This window comes from Scomber japonicus, chromosome 11, assembly GCF_027409825.1.
Source record: "Scomber japonicus isolate fScoJap1 chromosome 11, fScoJap1.pri, whole genome shotgun sequence".
Taxonomy (NCBI): Eukaryota; Metazoa; Chordata; class Actinopteri; order Scombriformes; family Scombridae; genus Scomber; species Scomber japonicus.
In genome coordinates, this window is record NC_070588.1 from 24352446 (window position 1) to 24377182 (window position 24737).

A 24737-nucleotide genomic window follows, 5' to 3' on the forward strand; every position below is an offset into this window, starting at 1 on the left:
ACTGGCATGCCCTCTCAGGTCAGGTTGAGGTTTACCGATATCTTGAAATATACCTCTCATTCTTCACAGTAGAAAATGGTTTATGACAGTTGGTACAGACATCACACCCGCTATGCCCAATATGTAAAGTCTAAGAGGAGCACACAGGGCGCTATCAAAACCAAAATGCACCCACGCAGAACAATGTCGGATTTGTCCCCTTGGTGCGGAAATAGTCTTTGTGCTGTGTGCATGTTAGGCCGAAGTTAGCCATCTGCAATCCTAAAGGAAATAATTTAAAGTGTCAGTGAAATCGCGCAAGACATATTTTCTCACTCACTCCTTGTGGTACAGTATCTTAACCATGCAGAGTAGTTTTTTGGCCTTATGTGCTGAAATTTTGAAATATCTGTCTGTGAGATTTCTGTCACCACGTCAGTACAACGGAGGTGACTGGAGCTGTTTGTGGTGTTCAATGTGTTGAAAAATTACAATTGAAAAACTTAACAGGAGCATCTATTTCCAGAAAGAATGTCTTGGTTGCTCTGGATAATCCACAGACCTCACTGTGAACATTTTTCAACATTTTCATTGGAAATACTTTCTACTGAAGAAATAGTCCCAGTGCAAGCTGCCCAGTGAGGTCTGTGGATTATACATTGTTTCTGGGAAGACACGTTGCTGTTGATTTTTTCAAATGTCATTTATAAATGCTGTGCCCACCGCAAATGAAATCCGGTTTACCTCTATTGTATTGAGTTGATGGCGAAAAAAAGAATGGTGTGGCATTTTGGAAATTTGTTTACTTCTTTTGTCGAGACTTAAAGATTAAGATTGATACTTCAGTCATAATTGTCCATTAAATATGAATCTAGAGAAGAGTTAGTCTGTGTACCTCTAGCAGCCTTTGGTTTTTACACTTTGATTTCTGCTCAGATTAAACCAACTACATATAACATGTTAGTAAGAGAGCTTTAGAGTTGCTAGTAGGCAGATTTATTTGGACAGAGAAAGGCTAGCTGTTTCTCCCTCTCCCATTGTTTTGATTAGCAAAGCTAATTCTTGGTAAAAAAAAAGAAAGAAAAGAAAGTTGAGCAAATTTCTCAATGTTGAAAGCGTAAAACCCTAACCCTGAAAACATCCGCATGGCGAGAAATAATTTTGAGATATATATCATCTTGAAAATGATTTCAAGGTGATGTATATCATACGCCAACTCATCTAGGTGGTTGATAAGTTCACAAGAATTACTTGTTTACTGTAATGATGCTGGGATCAAACCATCTCAGATCATATCATCATCACAGCTTTGCTGAAAAATGCTGGTCCACCTTCCTTGGCTCTCACACAGTATTAGTCTGGCAGGGAAACAAAGTGGATGTGTGGCTTAAAACTTTCATATTGCTGTCACACATGAGCTCATATGTAACTCAATGCGACATATGCTTTCAAATAACCAATCTCCAGAGCTATAAAAACAAATGGAGGTGATTTCCAACATATCAAGATGCTTTATGCTTTTCAAACCAATACTTAATATTCTCCAGAGATTCCTGGCTGTGTGTGACTGCCGGGGTGTATCTGAAGTGGATATATTTTTTATTGTATTTTTCACCCAGAAGTTTTGGGGTGTGTGTGTAACACTACAGTATGAAGTGACCTCATTCTGACTGTGAACCACCCTCTGGGAATCCCCCAACTCAAAACTGTTGTAGGCCTCTGCATCAATGCATGTGTGTGTGTGTCTGTGTGTGTGTGTGTGTGTTGGTCTGTGTAGCTCTGCCATATTCTGAGGTAATGGTCGTCCTCCTGGGGACAACTCATCCTCAGAAACAACCAGTGGGTGGTCCTGCCACTTTAACCAAGACAATAGCTTGAAGAAAAGGTACACATGGGAAGAAAGAGTGCACAGTAAGAGTCTAATACATCAAACCTCAAACTAATTCCTAAAACAGTCTAAAATGTTTATCTTAGCTCTTAGGGACATTGGAACGGGGCTTCAGGCAGGGTTCGAGTTACGTGGGAGCCAATGGGAGCTGAGCTCCCATAAAGAGGGGACCGAGCTCCCATGAAAGCAGTAAAATCATACATCTATGGGCGTCACTAAAACATTATCATCAAACATTATTTTAATCATAAATAATTCAGTACAATGACTGTTATTTAAATAAATGAAACAAATAGGCAAAAAGAAACATTTTTCCAGCAGACAATGACTTCCTCACCAAGCCACTGTGAGGCGCTGTATAATATAGCAGGACATGTCTATTCAGAGCGCACAAAACCACGGACCTGAACGCTCTTTTAAACCGAGACATTGGAAGCAAGTGATCGGTACCCTCCCGCCATCCACAAACAAGACATGTAAGCCGGTATAATTACGGTTCTTTAAGAACAGGCTTTTGACCTAGCACCTACTAGCATAACAGCTATCACTAGCACTTAAGAGGACACCATCTCTGTAACCCACCCAGATGCTGCTGAGTGTGGGAGTCCGACCACCACACACCTGGACTCACATTTACCTGCTAACATTACAGCTAATACAACTTTGCTGAACCAACCATACCTGCATAAGGGTGTCTTTTATTTTTTATTAGGCTATTGTGCTGTGGTATGCCCCGTCATACTTTCATGTTTTAATTTGTGAATATAAAATATTTCTTGTTGCAACTTGGTATAGCCTAATTGTGCCTAATTATGAGCTGTTGCATATGTAAATGTTGGGTTGAGGTACTTGTCCAGTGAAATCTCTCCCTCTCTCGCCCTCTGTGGTGTGCTCTTTCAAACTTTTTATTTCATATTTCAATTCAATAATGCATTGTTGTTCAAATTTACATGGTAGTACCATTATAGCATGTACCGTAAAAGGTGTATAAGACCACCTTTAAAGTGATTTCTTTACATTTAAAAGTGTGTCCTATTCACCAGTAAAATACAGAGAGAGGCTGGATCTGGATATGATCATAGGTCTGTAACAGGCCCAGTTTCTTGCAATGTCTTTTCAAAGTCCGGATGCTGAGGATGATATGGTGATTATGGGCTAAGATAAACACATGGCTTAGAGTCAGTTTATGTTTCTGCCAGTTAAGCATTCACACAGTCATACGTCATACATTTGAATCTAATGCAATCTTAACTTGGATCAGAGCAGTGAGAGGAGACGGTGACAGTCTGCAGGTGCTTCTGTAGCTTCATACTGGACTATTTCTCAGGTTTCATGGAGATGCTTCGTGGCTGAATAACTTCTGTCCACACTGAGAAAAATAACTATAAAGATAACGATGTGAGCGTCCACACTTATGAACTATAGCATTCCTATAAACAGCGGTGTCAGGCACAGCTGATGAAAAATAGATAATCTATTGATGACCTGTTAATGCTGTATGTTGTACAGAAAAATAAAAAAGCAGGGGGGTTCACTGGCGGGTGCTGATTCAGTGTGTTGATCAGAAGTATTTCCGACACATTGAAACCCTTCAATAATTGTTTTAGAATTGAATCATAACCCTCTGAGTCGGATTTTAATCGAATCGTGAGGTGCCAAGAGATTCCCACCCCTAATGAATAACTACTGGTGCATTGAAATAAACCAATCTTTTTCCCAGCATGGCACCCTCCAAAATAGGCTGCAACTTATACACCTGTTTTTACAATAGTTGCTCGCTGTGTGTGCAGGTGTGTGAACGTGTGAGTTCATATAATGAGCAGTGAAATCTATCTCTCTCTCTCAGTCTGACTGAAAGTGGAATGTAAGTTAAATTGGAGACCGCCACAAAGATCAAATCATAACTCAAACCATGGCTTCAGGCTAACTTTTTTCCCTGAGGAGTATGTGTGCTCTTAAATGAAAAAGTGTAGGAGTGCACAAAGGAATTTAGGACACAGTGGAGCACAGTGAAAAATGTTAAGGTAACACAGAGTTTATTAACTCAGAAATGTGGTGACTCCTCTGCAGTTTATCTTCCACATTAAGTCATTACTGTCTTTAGCCCTGGCCTGCTATCACCTGCTGCTGTTACTAATGTGTTTGGGTGTGCTCAGGTCTTTGTCAAACAGACTCAAATGTAAATACACTGAGGGCAGCCTTATGCAAGATCTATATTCTGAGACCACCATTTCTTCATGGGGAGCATGAACTATCATTCACCTTTTTGTGTTGGACCACAGTCAAGAAGTGTACCATCAGTCCTCATTGCTTATTTTAAACTAGAGCTGCAATGATCAACATTTAATTAATAGAACATTAATCGACAGCTATTTTGACAATCAAATTGTTTTAGTATTTTTATTTTAAGTAAAAGTGTCATTTGTCAGTTGCTAGGCAAATATTGCTTAAAAATCAATATTATATATATCGCAATATTTACATATGCAATATTGATATAAGATTAATACCGCTCAAAATTCATCACTACATAAGTTATCAGTCTGTTACACTCTGAACAGACTGATAGTCAGATACATGCCAATTGTGGGTGACACTATGAAATGTAAGCAAAATAACCAAGCAAGAGCAGCTGCTGTCAGACCCATACTTACTTACTTTTGGTTCATACTGCAGCTGCCCTCACATTGTATTGTTGCATGCAGTATGCATATAATTGGGGCATAGTACTTCATCTGTCATTGCGGTTTCTGTTGTTGCACTGGCTTCCATCGTTACCCTGTCAATGCAGCAGTTCAGTTGATTTAACATATCTTCTGCTGCACGGAGTCAGAATAGCCACAGAAGCATGCTGGCTTAGATACTGCAAAATGCAACTGAATGTAATAAGTCATCCTGGTACATTTGGCATACTGTATTTGACATACGATGTACTGGGACATATTAAATCTTTTTTCTGGCATACTAAAAGATACGGTAGTTTAGATATCGGAATACACTCAGAGAGTAAGCTGGAGCTCTGACAGTCACTATAAGCAAATTCATTCTACTACACTACCAGCAGCTCTGTGTGAGAGGCAGACTGAAGCTACAATTAGTTTACATTTCTTGAATGGTTGTAAGAACTGCAGTCTAAACACAAAACTAAACTCCACTCAAAGTAATGCTAAGAGTCGTCGTAGTTGAGCAATGTTTACTGATAAGTGACAGTGAAAACTGCAAAATAAAGACAATAACGAAAAATAAATTAGTCTTGTCTCATTTTTAATGAACTGAAAACTGTACTAGAAATAGCACCAAAAGACATTAATTATATTTTTAACCTTAACTTATTACATACATTTATAACAAATAATCATTAATATATTACCTTTAACATATGAATAATAAAGTACACCAACTCACAACATTGATTTATCAGTCCTTATTTGTAGATGTGAGTGGATTCTTTCTGAATCAAACATGTGGCTTTCCCTGCACCTTTTTTCCTTTCCTGGTCTGTCAGCCAGGAAGTGATGCATTGTTCAAACTAGTTGTATTCACAACCAAATAAATAATTCACTTCAAAATAAAAGCATAGTAAACCAATTACTGACATTACAAAATGAGACCTTATGTCTTATAGACATCACAATTAGTGTGCTGATATTTAGACATGGCGCCATGTATACTGTTGATAAACAATATACATTATGTGACTATTAAATACTAGTTTTTGAACAATTAGCAGCAGGGGGGAAAAAGATTACGGTAGGTTGTAAGCTTTACTTGCACACTGTGCTCGTAAATTATTTTTCTGGTTTGCACATGCCTGTTTTTAGGGGAAATGAAAGTGAAATACTCACGCTGTAGAGGCCTGTGGGAGACGCTCAGATGTAATGTTTTTTGCAGTTGTGAGTCCTGGCATTCATATATGTAGGTAATGAATGCAGGTTAAAGCCTTTGAGTTCATTCAAATAAATTCCATTTTTATTTGATCTCACTGGAGTCCATTTATCACACACATACACGCCTAGTGGCTATCAGGAGGAAGCGGAAGGTCTGCATGGAGGGTATTAGCATGAGGGTGAGGCGTGTACACTCTGTTCTCTGACTCATCTCAGTTCAAGAACAACAGTATACCAAGGCACGGTGACCAGCCAGGAAAGGATCAGTATCCCTCGCTCTGGTGGGAGTGATGAGGGTGTTTACTTCCTTGCGTGTTGGCGGAGTACATGTGGGTCAAATGTGTTTGTTTTGTGAAGTTTGGGTGTTTTACAGGCAGAAGCCTTCCCGCTGTGAAGCTCTGTGTCCTCCTACACCTGCTGAACCAAACACCCCCCATGCTGCAAGACTTTTCCTCTCCTTGATTCCCCTTCTTCTCTTTCGATCTAACACTAATCCAAAAGTGAATACACACACACTTTGAGTTTGTGTGTTTATACCGCATGTACCACATGGGATTAGACACATTTACTCATATCTAAAGGACAAAGTAGGTCATTTGTCAGGGCCTTCCAAAATGACTCATCTTTCTTTTAAGCTTTGGGGGCGACGTCAACTGGGACTTGTTCAGGCTACAACAACAAAAGACAGCTGTAGTTCAGGTGTTAGAGCCATTCAGTCAATACATGTAGGGTAGGTGGTCCAATTCCCAGCTTCTCCTGTCCCCACTTGTGCTATCACATTCTTTCATATGGATGGAAGCATTTGCCAAAAATGAATATCATTTACAATTTTCATTTAAACATGCCGAGTTGTACAAGAATTTGCACTTTTTTGTTCATTGCTTGGACTGGAGATTTGACCCTACACCTTTTCTACACCAAATGTTAAATAATCAATGGTCCTTGCTTCCTAATCAGCTAATGTTACTTCTGAGTTTAAAGCCTTTTCACTAAGATTTCTTTGTTCAATATTGCTATAAAATACAATGTAGTGTCAGTAGGTATCATTCAGTCATAGTTGTAGATAGTTACTGATGGGGGCGGTTTGATCATAAACATATTACTGGTAAGAACTTGGTTTGATATGAATATGAATATATGTGTTGTGAAACTGTGTCCTGTGACTGTATGACTCTGTTTGGCACTGAACGTAGACAGAGTTGTTTTCAGCTGCCACAACAAATTACTAATGCTGTCTTTCTTTTTAAAGGAACATGAATTCACTGTAGTAGCAACATGGAGAGGAATCCAACAACCCAATTTTATTCTCAGAAAATGGTTATCACACAATTTACGAAACCCTGAAACTCACACAAAACACATACAGGGAAGTTCAGGGTATTTTCCAACAACTATGTTTTTAAAATGTTATTTATTTATCCTTTATTTACTCAGGAAAGTCCCATTGAGATACAAGATCTCTTCTTCCAGGGAGTCCTGGACAAGACAGCAGTATAAGCAGTGTCACATAAACAAGAAGATAAGCAGATAGGTAGTGACATTTATATCCATAACACAGTCAATTCAAGTTAAAGTTATATAAACAGCAACATGTTTCTTTCAGGGCAAGGACTTCTAAGGTAATGGTAATTTGCAACTCATTCCATGGCCAAGGTGCATGAAAGCAGAAAAGAAGTTTTTACAAGGTCTGAGTGCACCCTAGGGACAAGACAAGAATCCGATTAGTATATTTAGCAGGGGTATAGTTGCCAGTATGATAGGATGGAGGTATGCACAGTGTTTTATCTAACAATGTCTTGACAATAAATAGCAACATGTGTATTTTTCTCCTCTAGTATAGGGATATCGATCCTAAAGATAAAGCATGCATATTAATCACATCGCCATAATCAAATACAGATAGAAAAGAGCTTTGCACATTTTTTTCTGGCTTCAAATGGAAAGCATTTTTTAAATGTAAAAGATTAGCCCTATTTAGGGATTTTTCAATAGACTATGAATATTAAAAGCCAACTTTTCATCAAGCCATATGCCTAAGTATTTGTAAGAGGCAACTATTTCTTTTCATGTACCCTTTAATGTCAACATAATGGGATCAACTGAAGAATGAGTGAAGGTCATATATTTGCTTTATTGAATTTATGACCAGTTTTAATTTTAACAGTGAAAGCTGTAGTGATTGAAAAACATACTACTAGAGCTCTATGGTATGATTCAAAGAGGGTGCCACAATATAAATCACTGTGTCATCAGCATACAAATGTATCTTAGCTGGATTTATTCTATGACCTACAGTAAGTCATTTATAAAAATAGCAAATAAGATAGGCTAAAATATATCCTTGAGGCAACCCTTGTGTTTACTGTATAGTAAGTTAGGCTGAGCTAACACACTGAGTTCTTTTGAAATGGTCTTAAACAATTTAGAGATTTTATGAAAGCTGATTCCTTTAAGTCTCTGTAATAGCAGTTCATGATCTACAGAGAGTAAAGAACTAATGATATCATTAGTAACTAGCATAGCTGCTATTATAGTACTATGGCCTGAAATAAAAGCTGACTGAGATTCATTGAAAATATTATTATCAGATAAAAACTGTTTTGATTGGTTGGTCATTTACAAGAGATTCAAATACTTTGGCTAGACCAGAACAGACAGTCTGGAAATGGGACAGTAATTTCATTCAAGCCAGAAGGGTCTCCACCCTTTAATACGGGAAGAACCATAGCTGATTTCCAGGTACTGGATATCATAAATCATCAAAATATCATAAATGTTGGACCACAAACTGAGATTAAAAACAGAAGCAATGGGCTTTGCAATTATCCAGCAATTTCTATGAAAATAAGGCTCTATCTTATCAGGGGCTGAAGAAATTTTACAGTCTAGGCTTAACAGAGCTTTGTAAACTTGTAAAGTTAAGATACAGTAGGAGTAAAAGTGAACAGTTGAGTAAATCAAAATGTGGCAGGCTCAGAGTTTTCTTTTGCAGCATATATCCCTGAATTACTAGAATCAAAGATTGAACCAGCAGAAACAAAATGTCTAATAAAGGTGACTCTTGATTTCACTTTCATTCACTTTTAAAAGATCAGACAGACAGATTGGCGCAATAAAAACTGAGGAGGATTTGAGTAGCTTCCAAAACTTGGCAGGGTTATTCATATTTTATTTGTCATGTTAAGATAGTGGTCATGACATGACAAATTTTGAGTTTTTTTATTATTATTAATTTGGTACATTATTAATGTTCTGTACATGGTCCAATCCAAAGGGTTATTAGTTTTCTTTGCTTTGGCCCAGGCAGCATTTCTTTGTCTAATAAGAGAGGAAATACATTCATCAAATCAAGGGTTGTCTCAACCACTTATCCTAGATCTTTTAAAAATGGGCATGTTTATCACATGTGACCTAGAAAATGGATTTAAAATAATTCCAAACTAGAACATCAGTTATGTGTGAGACAGAACCCAGGTCACTGTTATAGAGATCATCTTAAAAGATATGACATAAACTGCAATAACTCCTTTTTTGCCATGGTCTGTTCTTAAGAGCTCTTAAGATTACATCACGACATATTAGTAATGTCATTTGTGATTGACTTTTTTAGCCACGTCTCAGAAAAGACTATGATGTCGGAGTCAGGCGAGTCAGCCATCATTTTTATTACCAGACTGTATAATGTTCTCCTCGCTGGATCAGTAAGCCGCGGCCATATTCCCCTGAGAGTAAGAGAAGCCCTTCACGAGCACTTGAGTCATCTTGACAGGATCTCTCACCAAGGTTGCAGTGTGTGGGATAAGCCATAGATGAAGTGCAGGTACATTTTGCCTGTTCTCAGCAACGAGTGGCACACCAATCACAGGAGTCCGCAAAGACAGTTAGCCAAACAGATAGAGCATCAGAGAGGATATCCACCTTTTGGAGCAGTGTTGTAGCATAATCAAAGATTGGTGAAAGGTGTTAGTAGATATGGGGAATAGCTGAAGTATTCAACATCAGAAAGGAAATACTAAATCTCTACACACAAGTCGCCATCTTGACTGAGTTATCTTGAAGTCCATGTAAAAGACTTTAGGGGTTTCACATTTTTTTATCTGTATAACTCGGCAAACCTACTTCTTGGAACATGTCATAGATCCGTTGCACTGGTTTCCAGAGCTGTTTCCATTTGAACTGATTGAACTGTCCTGTAAGAGATCCACATAGCCTGAGGAGTCATCATATGATACCTTCCTACACCAGTGTCTAATCAGCTCACAGACATGCACAGAACTGTATTGATTAGGCGACAGAGCAATGGTATGTCCCCACCTCTCAGCATGCTCACTCAACCCACACACATGCACACACAGACAGTTCATTTCAGGGTTTTTCCTGTTTACTTGACATAGTGATACACACATTAAGTGCCAGCATATTGTAAAACACACATTCTTTGTATGACTGTAACGTAGCTGTGAGAAATGTATTTTGTGATCCAACTCTTCATCGTAACCATAGACATCCAGCCCGAACACTTACTAACTTAAAACTAATTTTAATTTAAAATTGAATAACCTAAATAAAAACCTTAAACTACACTCTAGCAACTGATACTGTAATGTGTAACTAATAAATTATGTACAATATGCCCCTAAATAACATTTTACTGAGTTGTCAAATTGTAATTAAAGTAACATTGTGTTACACCACTTGTATATTGTAGTTATTACACAAAACACTATGTAGGACTATTCATCTACTTATGTTAATGTACTTTTAAGATACATTTTAAGATTGATTGTATTAAAGGACAATTGTTTGATATTGTGTGAAGGACCTTATTCATTTTCTTTGAGCTAAAGAGGATCAAAACAGAATCCAGGAGGTCATTAGCTTAGCTTAGCATCAAGACTGGAATCAGGGAAAAACAGCTATGATAGCCTAGCTTCTGCTAAAGTTCAAAATGATACCCGCCAGCACCTCAACGCCCTTGATGAGGAAAAAATGTCAAAACATATTTCTACATTGTGCGTTGTTATATGGTCTTTGTGAATGGAGAACTGCCACAGTGATATTATGTTTCTTGGTGATCTCCATAGGGAAGACATAATGGGTGGAATTGGGAGTCAAATGCTCCTAACATGACTTCATGCAGATTAGAAGGGGATTTTTTAGTCCCCCATTGTGAGTGCACCACCCTTTGTCCTTTGTTGTCAGCAAGGTGATAACCATCTCTGGGGTCCAGCTCAGCTGTGTCATGAGGCTGGCATTTTTTGGGCCCTTTGCCCACTGGCTACCTGGAAACCCCACCCAATATGATATAATACACTGATGGAAGGAAAAGGTTTGGTTTAAACAGTGATAAAGAGAGTTCACTAAAAGGTTTCTTTTAGGTATTTATTAAAGAAGTTTTTTCAAGCTGTTGTAACTTAGACATCAAACCAGTCAAAAAGGTCTTCCTACAGAAAATCCTATTTGAACTTCCTACTATAGATACATCACATGCGACTTTGATTATAAAACAAACAAAAAACATTGTGTTTTTGAGTAAAGCCCTGCACACACTGATTTAATTAAGAACCTCAAATATGATCTGAAGATTATGACTCATGGCGATGACCTTCAACTAAACTGATGAAAACGAACATCAATTCAAGTCTATGTCAGGGCATAAAACCCGACGTGACTCACTTGTGCATGCAGACAGATACACGACACCAAACACTCAGTGATTAATGGCATAATCAAAAACAGATTTTATGAAGCAAATACAGCTCTGTAGGTATGTATATAATTCAGTTTTGTAGTGCAGTCAGCATTTTTAACGGTACATTCCTTACTTCCCTGCTACTCTTTAACATCTGAACACACATTTAACATTTTCATTTGGCCCAATCCCTAAAGCAACAAACACAATTTTTCTAAGCAAGACAAGCCTGCCATTAAAGATAGATTAAATTCAACTGAGTGAGGAGATGAGTATTGTGTAGGCTTGCTCGTAATCGCCGTTGCACTGAATAAGGATGTCCTCTAGAAAGACGCTGTCGCAGTCTGGAAAGTTGCTCATCAGTTTCATCAAGTCCCACTCATAGTCAGGCTGTGGGTCTGGAAAGCACACAAGAGAGAAATAATCCTCATAGAGCTCAATTTATTCAATATTGTTCCCACAAGGCTGCTGTTGAAAGAGGGTTCTTTGATTTGATGTCATAAAATACAGTTCAATGCACTTCTTCACGTTCTCTTAGAGTAGTTGGACGTTTTACTAGTATTTTATTATCTTTTTTTGTGGACAAGCCAGTGCAATCTGTTTTGTTGAATATGTGCGCACACAGTGTGATCAGACACCAAAGGTCATGAGGCCATCCAAAATACTCTTGCCTGACTAGTCTGGCATCTGGTCTCTACAACTACCCACACCATCCGGAATCGGATTCCCGGTGGTTCTCCCTTGCCATCGGCTGATTCCAGCTCTGGATCCAGGCAATCAGAAATGTAGGCTTGGGCGACAGTGAGGGACAGAGAGGAAAGGCCATCACACAACAAGGCAGGAGATTGGCTCAGGCAGGTAGTAACAGAGCCGAAAAATCGCTCGGAAAATGTAGGCCAATGCTCATGGATGCAACCTATCATAGACTGAGGATGTTGTGGGATTCTGACATGCAGAATTTTGCCCACAACAGCAGTGCCAGGGCTGAGCATTTGAAATATTCTTGTGGTATTTTTAACCTCGGACTTGTGACATCGACTTGCTGCAGCTGGTGTTTGGATGGGCAGTTTGTAGAGAGGTAGTTGAAGAGCTTGAGGATAGCTCATAGAGGACTTTTGGCTGAGACTAATCTTAAATGCAACTTTTAATGTCCAATTATGATACATCAACTCTGACTACATGTTGATACTGAGTACTGATCTACTTTGGTATCAAATGATCAGTGCTCTCTTTTTCCGTATGTTAAAAATGTATAAATCTGACTGTGATTTAAACTATCTTAATGTATAATCACAGTCACTAAAATTTGGTCAGAGGCCCAACAATGCAACAGATTAAACTCTGAATTTTCACTGACATCATGGCAACACCCAATCCACTTGATGAGGTCATATAATTTAATGATTAGTTAAATTAAAACTTTATTACTTGTTTCAGTTATTTTTATATTGTTGTAAACTGAATATTGGATAGCTGGTTGGACAGGCATTTGAAAAGGTCACATTGAGCCAAACATTTTTTTAACTATTTCCTCACATTAAAAAAAATCAATAGTTGCAGCCTTTAAGTGCTATTACCGATCTGGCATGTCAGATTGGTGCATCTGCTTTGTATCATCACATATCATCATTTGAACTCTTATCGGTTTGTTTACAGTTCAACAAGCTGCAGTTAAACATTCAAACAAACAGAACAAAGAATGATTTTAATTTCATGCATCGTGTCATGCCCACGTGCAATAGCAGGTAATACTAAGGCGCAGTAGGTAATGAGCATGACATAGTCTGTTTCTGTTTTCTTTCTTCTGTTGCGAATGGCAGGTATTCATAGGTGTATGGCAAACGGCCAAGTATCAAACTCTGTGTGTCAATCCAGACCAATTATAAAAGGGCGGGACTGCTCCTCTTGGCGTGTGAGTTTGGCTGGAGGCCGAGAGTCTGTCAGTCTACCTTGGGTTCACCGCTCCCGGAGAATTTTTCTCGCTGACTGACAGACTCCTATTAGCACCCAGTGTGTGTTTGTGTTTGTTTCACACTTCTGCTTTTATTCTCTGTGTCCTGTCTGCACGCTCACATACTTGAATGTGGGTGATATATTGCCCAATCCGTAGTAAGTAAAGGCCTAAAAAGAGGGGAAAATACTTTCTTACTCACACTTATAAACACACACATTTCCCACAAACTACAAGTATCAGCAGGATTTAAATGCCAGGAGCGACAGTATCACAACGTACCACGCATAAATTTCTGCCTGCATTTTTGTAGCACGTAAGGCCTTTGATTTAACGCAGACTAAACACAATCACAGTGCTCTCAGAAATGATGAAGTGGGCAACTCTTGTCACATGTCAGATTTAGGTTCGGTTAACCAGCATTGGGCCAGACTAAAAAAAGGCGTGAGAAACAGTGGACAGAGGGTTATTCACACATCCATTCTCAGCTCACCAGCTTCCTCTGCCCTGTGCTGTTCTGGATCTGGTCTCAGGTGAGTAGGGGGTAGTTGATGTCCAGGGGCGTCTGATGGCTGGTGTCTGAATTCTTCAGAGGCCATGTTGAAACGCTCTGTCTCCCACTCTGGCTCATTCTCACTTCCTCTGCGCTGACCCTCAAGCTTAGCCAGAAAAGCAGAGTTCACCCTGTCAAAATATAATCAATCAAAAAAATGGTTTCGCATAAAACTAACTAGTGCTGTACTTCATAACTTATTATGTTGGCATGCTCCAAACGGCAGTGAGCAGGATGTGTTTGACAGCTTTTTAAACATCTATACCCACTAAAATATGGTGAGGTCTGTAAACTGAACACTTAACATTCACCAATGCGGGCCAGTCTGTACTGGTTTTTATTCCAAAAGGATGAGCAAAACAAACTATTAATCATGTGGAGTCCAGTTCTGTGCGGTTTATGCTTTACAAGGCGCAATAATAGACATATTAAAATACTTTACGTAGCAAAACCATGATGTAAAAGTACTGCATTACAAGTGAAAGTCCTGCATTCAAAATCATGGCATTGTTCATAAAAGATACATAAACAGCTAATTTGAACAATTTTATATCATTTTAAGTACTTTTTGAAAAATGTAGTTAAGTATAAAGCAGTATTACAAGTATTTTTAGATGATTTGTTGCAATGATAGAGACTGAACCTGATTTGCTTGGAAATGGAATGTAAAAAAAATACATGAATGTTATACACACCTTCTGTGGTCCTCCTCTACTTCTTTCCCACTTTTCTTTGGTTTCTCTTGTTTACTCTTCATGGCCTCACTCTGAAAAAAGGAGATTAATCAAACCAAAGTTTTAAGGAGATGAAGTCTCACAGTGCAATATGCTTTTGGAGGAAGACAAAGAACTAAAAACAGCATTTTATCTGCATAGTCTACTGTAAACACCTCACTAACCCACAGCACTGCTGATTAAGAAAGTAGAACTATAGGTTTAGATGGAACTTTCTGTACTTGTGGTCTTGACTGCCACTGACAATGAATTGTTATTCAGTTCCCACATTTGTGGGTGAATGCACAGTAGTATGTATGCTGTATAATTTGTTTATAATAATGTTTGTTATTTATTTATCCAGTAAAGTTTCACTGAGAACAACACTGGTTTTTAGGAATGCTGGCACACAGTTACAAACGTCAAAGCTTAAATCTACACAGAAACACCACATTATGATCTACTGGCCACGCGGCATGCTTGAGGCTATGCACTGGTGGATTTAAGCAATTTGGAGAGGCTATCCTGGATATGATATGATGAGTGTCTAATCTTCCAAGAGAAATTATAACATTGCGATCCCAAAATGTAATAGACAGCGAAGCGCATTAAAGCAATTATGTGTATGAATACAGCAAAATGTCAATTTTAACAGAACAAACAAGTTTGAAGAGGATTACAGCATTTAGGGTGTGAGCATAACAGTAACAGATGAAAAATATGTAAAATATGAAAACATTCAGGGATGAATGATTAAATGAAACATAGGCAGCAAAAAGGTCAACGAGTTTGTCTCCTGTCTTGTGCAATAACCAGTTCTGTAAGTAGCGAGCATACGTCCCATACTGTATGAATATGTTTTATATTCACAAAACAGCTTTCTAAGATTTATTACAAGCTCATTACCATGTTGTTAGTCAGTCCTACAGTATATCACCCTGTGAAAATTAGCTCTGGTTAATGCTGAGCATAAAAAATACAGTACATACACATTCAGACTCCATTATCATCAATTCTCACTCTCTGTTTTCCTGTCCCAAGAGAGCGATGGGTCTGATTATTTAGCATGGCATGAGAGGAAGGAGGAACACTGAGCCCACCTGTACTGCTCTCTGCTCCCATCAAAGCAGCTTAGCATAAACTCTCTGACTTACACACACACGCCCACAAATAAAGGATGTGAAGGAGAGATCAATCTGTCTTATAAAGCCATTGCTGAAAGAACAACAGATCCTAGAGACATGGTCAGAACCACATCAAAAAGTTTGACTTTTGCTGCTCCGCAGCCGCAAGCTTTCATCTCCTGATCTGTGACGTCTATCTAACAGAGCTGCAGCCTGGGAGTCTGGAGAAGAAAGGAGAGGAGAGGACAGGAGAGGAGAGGAGAGAAAAGCAGAGGAGAGGAGAAGAGAGGAAAGGAGAGGAGATGAGACCAGAGGAGAGGAAAGGAAATAAAAGAAAAGGAAAGGAAATGAGGAGATGTGAGAGGAGACAAGTCGAGACAAGGCAAGACGAAGCGAGATGAGAAGCCAGGAAGAGGTGAGTCTTTGTTGCTGTCTGTAACCCTGGTATCATCCAGTGAACTGTATCATCCATTTAGCCTTTCTGCATGATTCTGTGAATGTGTGTGTGTGTGTGTGTGTGTGTGTGTGTGTGTGTGTGTGTGTGTGTGTGTGAAACAGAGACTTCTTTATTACTGTAACTGACTGCTTTTCATTTCTTCCTACTTTCCAGTTTGACCCTAGTCCCCTCTCTCTTTCTCTTTAAGTCTCTCCCTCACCACTAACTCTGTGTGTGGGGAAAGATTTACATCAGGTCTATGTGAGAAAAATAGAGCGAGAAAAGAAATATGCAACAATGAGAAAAGCACCGAAAGAAAACATCTCCCCTGTCCAACGAGGGAGCTGAGCGTGCAGTTTTGACAGTGTTGTCAGTCACCACATAACAGGCTCACAGCAGAATGCAGTGTGTCCTCAGGCCCTTTCCTGCTCACTCTCTCCTTCTCTGGTCTAACATCACTGACAGACGCTAGGCTGGGTGGAGGAGCGCAGACACTGTTAGCAGCGCGTCTGACTTTCCGACAGAAGCTGTCAACACTTTCTAATAAATGTATGTTTTCTGAGCTGAAAATAACTGTGACCTCTTCACTTTTATAGATTTACAGCAGCAGATGATTTTGAGATTTATAGCAGCAATTAGCCAAAAAAAGATAGAAGATTGTTAATTAGGAGGAAGATTCTTAACAATAAGGGCAAGTGGATGCCCCCTCAGACTGACAAGGCATGCGATTGGCTTGAACTTGGATTGCAGCCAGGTACTTTTATGAGCGCAGGTTATTCCACTCTATTCTGTCCTCTGCAGGCTCCTCGCAGTCATGTTGTGTCTCTGTCTCTCTCAGTGTGAACTCTGGGAAGTCCCTTGAACTAGCCTTCCACTTATTCCCTCCCAGGAATACCAAGAAGGGGAAGACAGGCAGAGAGGAAGAGAGGCTGAGAAAAGAGAAAAAGGAAGCAGAGAAAACAAAGTAGAGTGAAAGGAGCAGACAGACAGACAACATTAGAGAGGCAGAGGAGAGGAAAAGCAGTGGCCTATTCCTCTGTGTATTTACACTTCCTTTTACTCAACCATGAGCTTGCTGTACTGCTGTGTGCCCCGGCTCTGACCAGGACATAATTGCAGGGGGATCGGGCTCCCCACCCCACCCGGCCTACTGGGGATACCGCTTAATACCCGCGCGGCCCCGGATGATGAAAACCCTGCACCCAAGTGTATTTATTCAGAAAACAGCTTTCAAAGGCAGATCTATTGGTGTGAACCACCACAGTGCTTCAGTCTCCGACCCCACAGCCACAGATATGAGACTCCACACTGAACCCTGGGACCCATAGAGCAAGCATTTGTGTGTGTGTGTGTGTGTGTGTGTGTATTTGGGTGTACACACACGCTGATGCACAGACACGGTGTATACAAACAAAACATGTGAAAGCACATACAAGCGCGCACATATATATTATGTGGTTGCTGGCTTACCCCGGATGACGTGCATGTGGCACTGCTGGATGCCACTGGAGCCGGGGTTCTCCTCTCAAGACTCTGCAGAAAGTTGTCAGTCGTCCTGTAATAAATATACACATTACATGCTCTGCCTTGCAGTCACATAAAAAAAAAAGACAGACATGGAAACACACACAAATAATAAGTTCTAAAGGGGTATTCGTTTCCTCGTCAAGCACTCTACAGGCTCGGGATGCTGACAATACTGGAGTCCCACAAGGTTGACCAAGTTTGTTTGTCCCACTCTGACGCCAATCTCCCTGTTCCAGAGCGTCTGATCTGCCGTGCCGTCCCATTCCATCTCTAAATATCTTCATTGTTTCTTCAGGTTCACAATTGGTCCGCTGTCTCCTGTTTTTGTTTTTCTTGTAAGGACGCCAGAGATGCTACTTGACAAGTAATTTCCCTCAGAGGCAACCACGGATAATACTCCAATAACATCTTGACTGTCAGGCAAATTGATTTAAAGTGGTCTGATACACTGTAGGAGAATATGGCATGAAAAGCTTGTGTATACAACAGACGCTCTAAATCATTACTGTCTCAACATCCAATATAAAATACAAAAAGCGCTTGTCCACTTGAAAGGGTTCTCCACTGATTTTACATGTCAAAGTCAATTCAATAGTCATAGGGAGCATTACACAGCCTGTGGAAACAATTCTATAATATCCTCTGTTCCTCTGAAAGAGCTTTGAGAATATTTATTCAAGTGACATCACCCACTATCTTACCTTTGGCTTTGAGACTTTTATAAAATAAATTCTGCATTACAAATTGGGTGTGTGGAGTTTGAAAGACATGAGCATTAAAAAGACACTATTACATTAGTATTACGGAGAGTACAGCATCGAGGGAGTTGGAGGTTGACCCATACTGGGCACTAAAAGGTCTGTATTATATCGAGTTTGACAATTCTTCTTTAAAAATCTGTCTCTAGAAAGTTCCCCAACTTTATGGAAATGTAATGCTTAGTCCCTGGAGTTATTAATCTAAAGTTTCCTACAAAGGCTTCTTTTTGCATTAACAAAAACCACACCCACGAGTTTGAATCGGTAAACGGGGGCAATCATAGGTGAACCTTATGTCACCTGTCTTCATGCTTCCCCTGATATTTGCAACTGATAATCATTGTTTTTCCTTGTTCTGCCAACAGAAAATGCAGCGTGCTCAGGCTCCACTGATAATTATAGGTCAGCAGAGGATCAGACACTGGGCGCTTCCTTTGTAAAGGTTTGGAGATGGTGTCATTTGATGCTACATCTATGACTAAGATGCATTGCAGAGCAAGAAAGAACACAGCACAGCACACAAAACAACACAATACCGCACAGTGAGAGTGATGGGACAGTGAACCTGATCCAGGGCTGACCTGAGCCGATCCTGCCTGAACTGCGCACTCCTCCTCTCATCGTCCTGTCGCTTCCTCTCCTCCAGGCGCTCAGCCTGCAATGCATCACAGGCAGCAGTGAGCACACAACCGGATGGATGATGTACAACCAGAGTACATGTCTTCTTCCAACACGCAACACATTTATCTCAACAATTACTGGGCATGAAGTGGAATGTTAGATAATGTTAGTCCTTTGATAGCCTTCAGTTACCAGTTAAACATGTTGTAGAATATACAGCACTCTAATACCCTGTGATCACTCAAATTGACAGATACTACTTGCATAATACTTTAAAGACATTGATTTCAGGTTAATTATATTATATGCATATTTCACATGCTTAAACACTTTGACTATTTATTGTGAAAATACAAAAAAACCCAAGCAGTACCCAGGAGAGGCACAATAACTTGATACTGAAAATGTCTGTAAGAGGCATCACATTAAATGTAGAAGTCAACAATAATAGTAATAGTAATAATTATGATCTACAAAGATAAAATAATAAAGTAGTCACTATTGGGCTGCAAAATCGTCATAAAAGTGTTTTTACTTTTTAGAATGAGATTCAGTGACATGATGTATTTATTATTCACTGAAGTTTATTTTGCTATAAAGAGGTGGAAATCCCCCTCAGTCCCCTTAATTTCAGTGGTCTTTGTCTCAGATTTTATTTTGAGATTATATTCTGGCACCGACACGTGTATAGCTCAACCATATGGGCCAAGAGCAGGGCTGATCTGTCATATATTCGATTACTGCGGTTTACGCACTTCATAATTCTCCTGTTTTTTTCCAGAATCCAGCTGCCCCTACATCCCAAACTCTCCCTAACCAAAGTGGGTCAGGTTAGATTCATGACCCAGGCATGTTTTTTGCCAGCATCTGCTTCGATCACGACATGCATCTGTTTATTTGCTGCATTACAAGTAAATTCCTTATGGCTTAACAGAGCTCATGGCGCAACAGGAAAAGGCCTGTGGAATACCGCTTTGGTTACAGCATTAATCACCCTTCTACATAACTGAAGCAGTCCATTAACCACTATTAGACCAAGAGCAGGGCCAGACATGGAGGAGAACATGTCTGAAAACAGAGTGAGGAGCTGTCTTTAGTGGCTGGAAACCCACAAGATCATTAATCAGGTAGTTCTCATAGCTTTAGCACGGGGTGTGCGAGGGAGGATTTAACAGACATGCAGCAGCTCAGGCGGATGCTTGTCTCTACTGACATCTAGAGGCTACACATGATACTGTTTCTCACTGAGGGCAGACTTCATGGTACCCAAACGTGTTTTTAATGAGCCTCACATCTACTATTATATACAAATTCAGCCTCAACTATTAAAGAACATGTTGTGATTTGCGTGCAATGCTTTGAATGGTGGATGGCTTTTCTGGAGTCATCATTTATTAATTATACATGAGGAGGTCCATCACAGAAAAGATGGATCTCCTCTCCTTTCCTCTCCTCTCCTCTCCTCAGATAGACTGCTCATCAGATTGATGTCACAGATTAGGAGGTGAGAGAAAAGTCTTATATTAGATTTATATATAAATATCCAACTCAATACACCAAAATGCAATGCAGCAACAACACGTTATATACATAGTAAGAGTTTCAACACTTTACTGGAAAAACACCGCTCTTGCACTAAATATTGCTCTTCCCACCACGGCAGAATGCAGCACATTCCTGACATGGAACTCTGGGATTTGTCTAAAAGCACTCTGGGAAGCAGGAATGACTACGCTGATGGAAATAGCAGCAGATCAGGAGGATTGAAGAAGAGAGGAGATGCCAAAACCAGTAAATTATTACTTCATAGTAAAGTAAATCTCCAAAGGGGGTTTAATATTTTAAAGGCGTACGGGGGTGGATTTCCTTTAAATGCTTTAATGCTTTTTGTCGGTTTTTCAAACATAATAGAAATATCAATTTAAGGGTGGTGAGTGATTGTTCTAAAGGGCCAAAGTGCAGATTCTTGTTGTTTTAATCTTTGTCTCACCTTCTCTCTCTGTTCTGATTTCTTCCTCAGGAACTTCTCCTCCTCTTCTTGTCTTCTCCTCTTGTCCATCTCTTCCTGTTTCAGCTTGAAACAACACACCACATTAAGCATTTCTTTAAAATTTGGCCATTGCAAAAAAGGAAAAGAGAAAATGAATACCCTCATATATCTTCCCTGTATCTCAACTGTGGTATGTATATATATATAGTATATACTGTATAGTTACTTATAATGTTCATTAGACAACTGAGGGACAGGATCTTTAGGGCTGCAACTAACAATTATTTTTATAATCAATTCATCTATTGATTTTCTCAATTAATCGATGAGTTTAAAATGTCAGAAAATGGTGAAACATGTCAATCACTGTCTCCCAAAGCCCAAGATTGTGTCCTCAAATGTCTTGTTTTGTCCACAACTCAAATATATTCATTTTAGTGTGATAAAGGACTAACTTAACCAGAACTTATTCACATTTGAGAAGCTGGAATCAGATTCTTAAAATTACTCGATAAAGATTAGTTGATTATCAAAATAATTAGTGATTAATTTAATAGTTGACAACTACTTAATTAACCGACTGATTGTTACAGCTCTTGTAACTCTATGTAACTTATTGACTCAGAAAAATTCAACCGCTTCTTTTTTTCTGATTATTTTCCACTAGAGAGACCTTTTCCCACTGTTTTCCCACAGATTCATTCATACATTTTTTTGACTCAACCACTGCTTATGACCGAAGTTCCACACTCTGGTCACTTGATACACCTGAGCCAACTTAATTCACTGCAGATGACTCTAAGATGTGGTTTAAAGCTCCGAGTAGCTAGTCAGTGGACCATTCATTCATTTCATTATACATCCTGTTCCTAAAGGTAAATACTGAACTTCCATGCTGGGATCTTTTAAGATGCATTTGAACTGAATGGATAAACATGATGTGTGTTTTTTTTCCAATACAGTAAGTGCTTGTGTAGATACCTTCTTTTGCCATTTGGCGCACTGCAAGTCTGTAAGCTGCCTCTCCCGGGCTTCAGCCATCGATACATTCCCACCTTGATATATTAAACAACAGATTAACAGTGAGTAGCTTAATGAGCATACTGTATGAAGGAAGGAATAATGTTAACAAATAGACACAGTGATACTGTAGTTGCTCAGAGGCGAGTGTAATAAACAGTGAGGATGGTCATGTGTTGGTTTACCCAGTCTCTCTGGATTAATTTGCACAGAGGGGACTCTGTTTGCCTCTTTCCATCTCTGATATGCTTCCTCTTCTCTTTGAGCCACTGCAGCAACAAAAAAACCCTCTATTACTTGGGGGACAAACTTTAAATGTACACAGAGTAAAAGATTATAGGTAGGTAGAACAGCTGAAAGCTGCAGCATCAAACTCACTCGTTGTGATCTGGCTTCGTCGAGCTTGATTTGGTGGGATCATAGTGAATCCACCGGCACTGAAAAGGAACACATAAAGAAATACTCGTCATTAAACAGTCTTCAACATCAGTGATAACCAGAATGTGTCTGCAGCTTTAAATTGCTGTCAAACGTTGCAAAAGAATGCTTGATTTAACCCTCCTGCTGTCTCCCTGTCAACCAACTTTTGTCCCGCTGGGCTTGGTTTGACTGTTTATAAAGCAGGAGGTATACATTATCAACCATTTCTGTGTCAGACCCTTTTAGCCAACTTCATTCCAACCTATTACCAACGGTTTTACATAATTCTTTGGAAATTATGCTCTATGGAATGGAAATTCTAACTTATTTTTGGGCTAATGCATGGGTTCAATTTGTAGTCTTGTTTATTTATTTTCTGATCAGATATTCCACGGTATAGGCCTACTTCTATATACTGTAGGTTGATTTTCACGTGTATTAGACAAAGTTCTTGTACAGCATTTAAGACAACATTAACCATGGATGTATTTGAGAGCTTTGGCTTGGTTTGTTAGCCTATATCTTTGCAGGTAGGAAAGGTATCTAAATATCAACAACACACCAACTTAGTTTGGTTAATTTATCAAACTGGTACAGCCATAGAGTAGAATTTTGTTGGCTACGACAAAGCCAAACAAACCAAGGCAAAATTAATGAGAAATACATCTGTGGCATAATGTTACTGACTAAAATTGGATAAGCATATGGACAATTTCTGAAATTGAAATGCTCGGACAACTCCTGCTTTATCATCATTTAAATGCTGGTTATTGTTATTGAACATAAAATAAAAGCAATGGTAGTCAAGACACTCTTCTGTGGATACAGGGTACGCGTAGTGTTTACTAGTAGCCTATCTGATCAGCTCCTGGAATTTACGAGAAACCGTGAAGGCACCGTTGCGCTTTCCAAACACGTGAAACGAAACCGAAAGTTAATGGCAGTTCATAATTTCTACTCTCTGTCTACCATAACAATAAATATATTTGGACAAATAGAATATGAAGTGAAGAGAGTAAATGATTGCTTACAGCTACAATATTACAGTTAACAGCCTGTTCTGTCCTTGGCAAATTATTAAAAAGCAACACATAGCCTACATAACAGGTCTGTGTTTATGTCACAAATGATGTCACATTGACTGTAATGTTCAGTTTCGTAATGACACTTCATCTGTTACTTACTAACTGGGCTGCCTGTCTGTCCCTTGTGTATTTCCGCTGTCAGGTACATTTCTGTTGGAGTTATCAGGTATATGATCATTTCCAGACATGTCTGAAATTCCGTCTGTCCCGTCTGTCCCGTCAGTCCTGTCTCTGGGGTTGGCAGCAGTGCTTCTCCTGTTATCAGCTGGTCTCTGGTATCTCTTATTATGAAAAGGATCCATACCAACGTGAGGACGATGGCAGCTGTCCTACTCCAGGTGCAGGGTACATGGATAATACAGTGAGTCACTTCGTTTTGGGTATGTCATGATATGGTATCACAATTGTAGCAACAGCGCCATCTTCTGGAGACAAACTGCTGCACAGGCACGATCTGTTTATTTTATGATGAAAACATAGTGTCGTTAAGGAGTCATCATTTCACTATATGATCTATAATATAACATCAGATATCTCCATGCATCTTACACCCCAGTAACATTTTGATTGTACAGTGTGTGGTTCATTCTATTGTTATGGATACAAACTCAATCCATTACTTTGCACCAGTAGCACCAGTTTTGCCCACTTGCCCTTAAACCCAGCATGTTACTGGGATTATCATGAACAGTGTATATTCAATAGTACAACAATATTTACTTCAGTTGATATTCAGACTTTATTTTTATTCTTTAAGATTATTCCTTACTTACTTTCTTGTGCCCTTGTCTCATTGTTTGTGATATGTGCACTTTATTCCAAAATACCAGCCTACAATGCACCTGTGCTTTCAAATGTTAATTGTCTAAACAGAACTTTTAAGAGCAAATCAGAATACAAGATTTATTGTTGTATGATAGTCCATTAATTTAAAGACATGTTTTAGGGCATATGAAACAAAACATGTTCAATTTAATCGTTTTGTTCTCCCTCATTGAAACATCGAGAGTATGTTTTGTTTTAACCCTCCTTTATCACTGCAAAAATCCATTCACAATTGATATATGCACTGGAGGTTTCCTCAATCAGCTCC

General features: G+C 39.2%; 1 protein-coding gene across 1 annotated transcript; it reads right to left on the reverse strand.

The window, feature by feature from the left end:
- Positions 1-11132: 11132 nt before the first annotated feature.
- Positions 11133-23992, reverse strand: epsti1 (epithelial stromal interaction 1). The gene is made up of 10 exons (XM_053328579.1): positions 23744-23992; positions 22518-22576; positions 22325-22408; positions 22101-22174; positions 21120-21203; positions 19090-19163; positions 17694-17778; positions 14646-14716; positions 13891-14081; positions 11133-11844 (listed from the first exon to the last, which is right to left on the reverse strand). The coding sequence occupies exons 1-10, from the start codon at positions 23944-23946 to the stop codon at positions 11699-11701; spliced, it is 1071 nt and encodes a 356-aa protein (XP_053184554.1). The 5' UTR covers positions 23947-23992; the 3' UTR covers positions 11133-11698.
- Between the last annotated feature and the right edge of the window lie 745 nt (positions 23993-24737).

Bases quoted from the DNA above. Each gene is read 5' to 3' on its own strand.
- epsti1 (XM_053328579.1), bottom strand. From the start codon at position 23,946: ATGGATCCTTTTCATAATAAGAGATACCAGAGACCAGCTGATAACAGG. The intron at 22,175-22,324 runs GTAAACCAACAC...TAATATATCAAG, and splicing joins AATTAATCCAGAGAGACTGG to GTGGGAATGTATCGATGGCT. The intron at 21,204-22,100 runs GTATCTACACAA...TGTTGTTTCAAG, and splicing joins GCGCCAAATGGCAAAAGAAG to CTGAAACAGGAAGAGATGGA.